At 51.0% G+C, this 8,572-nt stretch overlaps 1 protein-coding gene across 4 annotated transcripts in view; it reads left to right on the forward strand.

Annotated features, from left to right (window-relative positions):
* MROH7 (maestro heat like repeat family member 7) overlaps nt 1-5,617 on the forward strand; it is a 40,716-nt gene extending 35,099 nt beyond the window's left edge. For all 4 annotated transcript variants that reach the window (XM_088835323.1, XM_088835321.1, XM_088835322.1 and 1 more), the window contains exons 20-22: nt 2,742-2,844; nt 4,775-4,837; nt 5,373-5,617. In XM_088835323.1, the coding sequence (XP_088691449.1) occupies nt 2,742-2,844; nt 4,775-4,837; nt 5,373-5,617 (411 nt within the window). The remainder of the gene's footprint in view (nt 1-2,741; nt 2,845-4,774; nt 4,838-5,372) is intronic.
* The last annotated feature ends 2,955 nt before the right edge of the window (nt 5,618-8,572 follow it).

Here is an 8,572-nt window from a genome sequence, read left to right on the forward strand (position 1 = left end):
GACAAGTACGTTTGGAAAAACTGCACCGTTATCTTCCTCTTGGAGATTTGCAGCATCATCAGCACCTTAGAGCTCTGAAATGCTCTGTGTGGAGGGAATTTCATGGTTGACTCATGGTTTCCCCAAATTATTAAACCACAGAACCCCCGTCCAGGTAACACCTGAGAACATTCCACGGTAGGAGAGAGCCCTACACACAGTGACATGCTGCATTGCAGGATGCAGCCGGGATCTTTCATGTACCATTTCGGACGCTTTGCCATCTAGGCCCATCCACCTTTCCTGGAGTCACGGGCTGTGTTCCCCAGGATGTAGGCTCTGAGGCAGAGGTTAGCATCCTGGAGGCTTATTAGGGAGCACCCTGGGACCAGCCGCTGTGGGAGGGAAGGCAGGGAGCAGAAGTGGCAGAGGAGTCAAGCTGCAGTGTGGTTTCAGGGAAGGTCTCAGCCAGCATGATGCCGAGATTCCTCACACTGGGGCTGGCGGTCAGGTCTCCACACAGTCTGTCAGTTTCTGGTTCTGCTCCTTGAAGAAAGTCTTGAGGCTGTGGTTTGCCTTGTCATTGGTTGCCAGCTGGCCTGGGAAGGGACGTGACTTTGGGCCAGCAGTTCTCTTCCACCAAGATAATCTGTACCTGGGGGAATAAATCCTTCACACCCTAAGGGAGGTCTGGGTGGGACATGCAGCATCCCCACTCCCCCATCAACCTAACAGAAATAAACAAAATAACAGGTTATTTTGCAGTAATAATCACTATTAATAATGCTCAAAGCCTCTGCAATCCAGTGCCTAATATTGTTACCTCCTTTTACAGAGGGAAAAAGAGGCCTGGAGGAAGTGTTTGGCCAGTGCTGCTAATTCAAATACTAACCATGACCAGTGACTGGGCAGATAAGTGATGCAGGGGTGGTAGGGCCATGGCAACCTGGAGGGCCCAGGCTCTGTTGAAAGCACGAATGGAGAGCTCCAGCCACCACGCAGCCAACTCTCACCAGGGGCTTCAGTTTCACAAGAAAAGCTAGATTTTTATAAGACTTTAATTAACCATCAATTTAGTTAAAACACTGCACTGGCCTCTGCCCTGCCAGCCATTTATGGTCTGTGGGCTGCCGGCTTGTGACCTCTGCGTTAGACCCTCTGGATTCTCTGTCTCTTCTTTGCTCTCCAGGAATCAACAGTTCTGCTCATATGAAGGTCAACCTCTAGCCTGAGCTTTACGGAGGGGTCAGTAACCTAGTCATTCATTCATTTATCCATCCAATACTTTCTGGGCACCTGTACCATGCAAAGCTCCATCCAGGGTGCTGAGGACTCTGAGCTGAGTGAGATGGTCCCTTCTTTGGGGGGAACTACAGATCCAGTGGGAAAGACAGGTATAAGTAATTATAAGCCCAGTGTCATAGGCGCCATGACAAAGGTTATGAAACATGCTGCAGGGACGTCAAGGGTGGTGAGATTAGCTTTGCCAGAGGGTTGTGGAAAGCTTCGGGGAGGAGATGGTTTCTGAGCTGAGCCTCAGAGAATGAGAGGGGACTCATCAGGAAGGAAAGAGGGAAAGGGACTCCAATCAGGAGCAGCGGCCTGTGTTGGGCACGGATTTGGGCAGAGTTGTGCCTCGACCTGGGACTGGAGCATGGTGTGCATGGAGGCATTGGCAGAGAAAGGCCTGAGGCTGAGAAAGAACATGATCATGAACACTTTGCACACTAAACCCAGGAGTTTGCTTCCTGACATTGTTATTGCTGTTGTTCAGTAGCCCAGTTGTGTCTGACTCTTTGCGACCCCATGGACTGCAGTATGCCAGGCTTCCCCACCCTTCAGTCTCCGAGAGTTTGCTCAAACTTATGTCCATCGAGTTGGTGATGCCATCCAACCATCTCTTCCTCTGTCATCCATTTCTCCTCCTGCCCTCAATCCTTCCTAGCATTGGGGTCTTTTTCAATGAGTTGGCTGTTTGCGTCAGGTGGCCAAAGTATTGGAGCTTCAGCTTCAGCATCAGTCCTTCAAATGAATATTCAGGGTTGATTTCCTTTAGGATTGACTGGTTTGATCTCCTTGCTGTCCAAGGGACTCTCAAGAGTCTTCTCCAGCACAGTTACTCCCTGAGATGCAGATTGTCAATAGGAGAGTGATCAGACCAGACCTCTCTTCATCTCCCTCAACAGTCTCTTAGCAGATTGCCTGCCCCCTGGTTTCTACTTGATCAAACCCAACCTGAACACCACTGTCAGACTATTTTGTCTAAAACATTATTTTGTCATTGTCCTATTAAGAATGGATGCTGGCTTCTTATTTTCTAATGCATAAGGAAGCCCTATTTCTGTCTGTATTTTAACGACTTTTAAGACCCTCCTAAGCCTGTAGTTTATTCCTACTGCTTTGTAACCTGAATCCTTCACCCTAGTCAGACCTGTCTCCTTAGTCATGTCCCTCACATGACATATCCATTCTCAGCTCTGGCTGGACTTGCATTTTAAAACTTGTCTTCTGGCCTGTAGCAGGTGGGTGGATTAGAAGAAGAGACACGCGAGGCAGGAAGATCATTGACGGGATTGTTGCAGTCAGCTAAGAGAACGTGAAGTCTGGCCTCTGGAAGAGTCCAGAAAGGGCAGCAGAGTTGTTTAGGAAGCAAGGGGCCGGGGCTCAGCTGCCTGCCTGGGTCCTGGTTCTTAGCTTTAGGGGGCAGGTGGGTGGTTATCCCCTCTGCGGGCCCAGCACTCTCTGGTTTCTCTTTGCCCCAGGTGGACGCCCACCAAGACAGCGCCGTCACGTTCCTCAGCCAGAGCCTGGAGTACACCAAGAGTCCTCGGGCCTCCCTCCGCAAGTCCTCAGTCATGTTCATAGGTAACCTGCGCTGGCAGACCTAGTCTGCTGCTTTCTCCCCTTAGAAGGCTAAGCTGTGGCCCTTCTGGCCCAGGGCGGATGCCTCCCTTTGGATGCAAGGCTTGGCCAGCACACAGCTTTGATACAAATTAGCAAGGTCTCCCTTCTTCTGAGATCACTGCTTGCGAAGTGGACCAAGGTCACAACGTTGGCATCTGTAGGCAGGAGAAGTGCTACTTCACCTACCCACCCCCACTCCTTCCCCCAGTACAGTGGGGTCCAGGCCCAGCAGGAGCCTGCCCTGCAGCAGGAGGCACCAGGATGCACAGGGGGAAAGTGAACCAGGATCTCAGCTCCATAACCCCCATTCTGTGTGATACCAACTGAGCCTTCTCTATAATATCTGTAAGGTGATTGGCAAGATGGGGATCAACTCCTGCTTTGTGGCCTGCGTGAGAATTTTTTTTTAATGTGAAGACTGGCAGATAAAGGTTCTCCCTCAGTGACAGTCACCTTCCTCCTTCTTCCCATAGCCCCAACCTCTGTCTTTCTGCGGAAAAAATCAAGTAGTTTCCCTTCACTCAGAATCCTCCATAGGACACTTCTTATGGTATGCCGTCTCCTCTCAGCCACTCCCCCCACTCCCCCAAATAGCCATATATCCTTCAAGGGTCTGCAGGAGACCCTACTGCAGAGAGGCTTGGAGAGGCCCCCCACCTTGTACCTTTGCCCAGTTCACATGAAAATTTTCATTCATCCTGTCATCTGTGCATGTATCCATTGGCTTCTGCCTCACACATTGATTGAGCCTCTACTCTGTGTCAGGCACTGCGCTTAGTCTAGAGAAACAAAGAAATTTTCAGGAGGTGATGCCAATGGTCAGGATTGGGGAGATGTGGGGGCAGCTGTTAACATGGTCAGTTCTGGGACAGATGAGCAATGCCCAGGCTGGAGGGGGCATCCTTTGGGCTGTGGGGACGTGCTCAGGGGGAGCTCCTCAAACAGAGTGATGTATTTCCTAAATTCTGGCTTCTCTAAATCTTGTTCCAAACTAATCACTTCTAAGAATGTTGGTGTTTTGATTCCTAACCTCTTGCAGGTTACAGATCTTTTGTGAGACCCTACAGATATTTAGGAACTCTTGCCCTAGAAACATGCACACACACATGCACTTGAGCAAGTGTCTCAAAGGCCTTCAGACTATCTTTCCCGCTCCCCCATCCCTAGCAGATCTAAGCTGAAGAAATCCCACATCTGGTGGGAGATGTTCATGAATCACAAGTAAAACACATCACAGGGTGTACACAGGTGGAGACAGACTCAGAGACTCTGGGAGCCTAAAGAGGCATTTATAACTGGCTTGGGGCAAGGTAGGGAAAAATTTCCTAGAGGAGCAGCCACGTTAAATTGAACATTCAAGGACAAATAGGAATTAGTAAGGTACAAAGTATTGGAGGGACCTTCAGGTAGGGCGCATTCAAGGATCTGCAGGTACTTTAGGAGCTGCTGCAGCAGGGGAGGGCTGAGCTATGTTGCCGAGGAACTGAGTTTCAGCCTCTCCAGGGACCCCACCAACCACCTGAGGGGAAGGTACATGAAGCACTTGGTGCCCTCATGTTACTGCTCCTTGGAGAAGGGGGCACCAAGGCAGCACCTCCCCGAGTCTTAGATGAGGACTCTACAGACCAGCCAGGGAAAGGGATCTCCGAGGACCACCTCTCGGAGTCAGTTACGGCCCTGCTCCCGTCTCTGTCCTGTTGCCCTCTCTGCCCACTGGCTCTTCCACCCCTCCCAGGACCCCTCTCAAGGAATCTGTCCCAGGGTCAAGACAAAGTTCTCTGTTTGTGTCCTCGTTTGTGGGACTAGGAGAGCTTTTCTGAGGAGATCTGGTCTGAGGGGGGTCGGTCAGAATCAGGAGATGGACCCACTCACATCTTGGATTATGCTCAAGGGTGCCTGGTTCCCTGCATGGAGAGCAGCATGATGGAAGATCACATGAATGAAGTTAAAGCTGGTGAGTCCTGCCCTGCACTGGCGAGATTTCCAGAGCCAGTGCGGGAAAGAGTAGGCTCGCAGCAGGGAATGGGAGAGGGGAGGGTTACGACCCAAAGCCAGGGGCTTCAGCTCAGTCCAGCTGTGCTAGCATTGACCCAGGTGAGTAGATGTTAGCTACTGTGGAGTCGCTAAGACACAGAACACACAGTCCACCTGCTAGGGGAGCTTTCAATCCAGGAAACCAGACTCAGAAAACAAGATAAAAAACCATTTAGTGCAGAGCAAGTAGTTCAGACTCTTAAGGGGGCATGTTAATTTCATAACTGGGAAAGCTGATAGGAGCATGAAGAAAGGCTTGGGTAGTCCAAGAAGACTTCCTGGAGAAGGCAGGTTTTGACCCAATCTTTGAAAGACACGAACAATTTGAAGAGCTGGGAGATGAGGAGATGCTGAGCAGAGTACCCAAGCTAAGATATGAAGTGAGAAGGATGAGGTGTGAGACTCAGGTGGGGACCTAGGCTTAACAAGTGACCTCTCTCCTCCCCATAACTCAGCTCTGGAAAACTTGAGACACGACCCAGAAGCATCAGTGTGCATCTATGCTGCCCAGGCCCAGGACAACATCCTGGCCAGCTGCTGGCGGAACTCCTGGCCACTGCCACACGGGGACTCATGGGTGTGTGACCCGGCCACCACGCACCGCTGGAGCCCTAGCTGTGAGAACCTGCCCACTTCCCACCAGCGGCGATCCTGGATCATGCAGCTGCTGGGCTCCTGGAAGACGTCTTTGAAGCAGTGATGTTCCTGAGCCCCCAGCCCTCTTTGGAGGTGGCCATGGCCCCAGCCACGCTCACTATAAATGCCACATAGCTTGCCTCTCCCCATGGAGTTTTTCCTGTGAGATGAGCATGTTCTTTATTACTGACTCAGTCAACGCTCATAGATGCACATAGGCTGTCTTATAAATGGGGAAGCTGAGGCCCAGAGAGGTGGAATGGCTTGTTCAAGGTCACACAGTAAGTTTGCTAGATGTCTCAGCTTCCCCTCCCTCACAGGGAGAGAATAAGAACAAAAGGAGATGATGATTTGGATAGCTTTTGGAGAAGGAAGAGACCCCCCATCCACACCCCATGATATGCATATCCCAGAATCCTGATCTCTGAGCCCCACCCTCGAGTCTTTGCCCAGAGATTGGCCACCACTCATTTGGGCAACATTTACTGAACACCTAACCTGGACAAGGCCTGCTCTGAGTCCAGAGATACAGATATGAATGAGACCCAGCCCCAGGACCTGGGCATTTGATAGTCTGATGCAGTGGTTTTCAACTGGGGGTGATTTGGCCAGGTCTGAAGACATTCTTGGTTGTTTCCACTTGGGGAGGGGGCTGTTATCATCAGTGGGTAGAGGCCAAGGATGCTGCTAAACATTGTACAGTGCACACGACAGTCCCACAGCAAAGACATGTCCATCCTAAATTGTCAAAAGTGCTGGGGCTGATAAACTTTGGCCTCATGGAAGTATTAGACACATATAAAATACCAACAGCCCAGCAGGTCAATGCTGTGCTAACGGCAGTGTGGGGACTGTGAAGTTCAGAGGCTAACTGGGGGTGGGAGATCAGGGAAGGATTCCCAGAAAAGAGACACCCCCTCCAGCGGGTTTGGAACCTACACATCAGTATGGAGAAGAGCAGGGCACATGAGACCAAGAATCAACGGCAGATCTGAAGGTGCTCTGGAGCTCGGAGTGGGAGGGGAGAGGAGGACAGGGGCTGGGTTGGTATGGCCTTGGAGCCTGTGTCAAGGAGAAGACTTCAGAGAGCCTGGGAAGGTATGGTGGGAAGGGGCGAGACAAGCAGGGGGAGATGCAGGAGGATGTCTGCTTTAGATAGCTTCGTCCTTGTGCACACACTGCTGTGGGGAGGGCAGTAGCCGTTCTGGACAGGAATCTGTCACTCTTCAGTCACCTTAAGTTTACGCATGCCCACGACTCAGCACTTCCACCGCAGGCACACATCTCAGGGAATCTTCCCACAGGCCCGTAAGGGGAGATGTATGAGGAAGTCTTTCTTAGTGTTATTTGTGATGCCTGGGACAGGAGGCAGCCTGGGGATCCATCCCGAGGGGAGAAATGGGCACCGTGGAGTCCCATGCAGCAGTTAGAAGCATGGAGCACCATGGATGGGACCTCAGACCTAGTGCTGAGGGGAAAAAAAAAAAAACACATATAAAATGCATGTACAAAAGAAGTTACATTTGCAAAGGACACTTACAAACTGAAAAGCGCACATTAAAACACATTAAAGTGATAGGAGGAGGAAAGGAGGAAGGCTCAGGGGCATAAAAAGGAATACGTGAAAAAAAGGAGAGGAAGAAAGCTCATGCAGGAGCGGAGGGGAGGTGCTGGGTGGGGGATGGAAAAGAACACGGGCAAGGACACCTGGCTGGGGGCTTCGGGGTCTGGCAAGGGCCTGGGCTGCAATGCAGGTTGGACAGTATGACTGGACCTGTGAGTGACTGGGGAAGTTTCCAGAATCTGGTGGTTGACTTCAGGGAGACCAAGACCTCAGGACGGTGCCCAGATTTCAGGGCTGATGACCAGGCCAGTGATGTCCTCCGCTGAACGGTCCTCAGGACCAGGAGCAGGTTTGGGGAGGGATGAGCTCAGTCTGGACATGGTGAACTTGACGGGCTTGTCTGCCATGATAGTGGAGATATCTCCAAGGTACTGGCTGCACACAGTGGAGCTCAGCAGAGGGATCTAAGATGTAAACAGATTTGGGATATTCATCTGTGCACAGGTGTGAGCTGAGATTCCCTGGGTGCGTGTGCAGAGCAGGAAGAGACGTAAGTCTGTAAGATGACCACATAATCATCTCCCAACAAATGTAGGCCAAGGCCATCAGGATCCTGGGCCTGAGATAGAATAAGAAATGGGGGTGGTCCTTTTGCATAACCTTGTCCATTGCCAAGAAATGTTCATGAGCATTGCCCCGTTTGAATCTCACGGTAGCCATACGGAGTCATGGGAAAGGCAGGCTGGCTTTATTATCCATGTTCTACAGATGAGGATAGGGCTCCAAGATGGGTGGGTCTTGTCTAATGTCACGCCAGGAAGCAATTAGAAGTGTGGATCCCAAAGGCCTCCCAACTCCCATGCCTGAGCCCTTTCCACCCAGAGACGCTGCTACGTTCACTAGACAGGGCCCAGGTCTGGGTGGCCTTGACAAAGAAGAGCTGCCATGTTTTAGGTCTGGGTGGTTTCGAAGCACAGTGGCACCTGGCAGGCTCAATTATTGGCAAAAGCCCCTAGTCTCAAGTTGGAAGGGTCAAAGAGCACTTCCCTTCTCTGAACCTTCCCTATCATCACCTGCAAAATGAGTTCTTATGGGATTTCATAGGAATCACACTTTTAAAATGGAAGCAAAATGACTCTGCAGGCTCTGTATTCAAGAAGAGAAGAAATGAAGAGGAGAATGATACAGGAATCACTAGGCTAGAGGAGGAAGTGTGGAAAAGGAGATTTAGATTTGGAAGAAGAGAGCATACGGACCAGGTGTTCCCCTGGGCACAGGTGACACAGAAGGTAAATGACACAGTCCTGGCCCCGAAGGGCTCATGGCCCCTCCAAGTGTCATCCTGAGCCCTGCTGTCTGTCTCATTCTTATATCAAATAACGAACAAGCCTGCTAGCTCTGCTTCTGGGCTTCAGATCTCTCTTCTTCCCTGGCTTCGCACCAGCATCCTCCTTG

The sequence above is a fragment of the Moschus berezovskii genome, chromosome 4 (genome assembly GCF_049115385.1).
Source record: "Moschus berezovskii isolate FMDL1 chromosome 4, NW_MosBer_1.0, whole genome shotgun sequence".
Lineage (NCBI taxonomy): Eukaryota > Metazoa > Chordata > Mammalia > Artiodactyla > Moschidae > Moschus > Moschus berezovskii.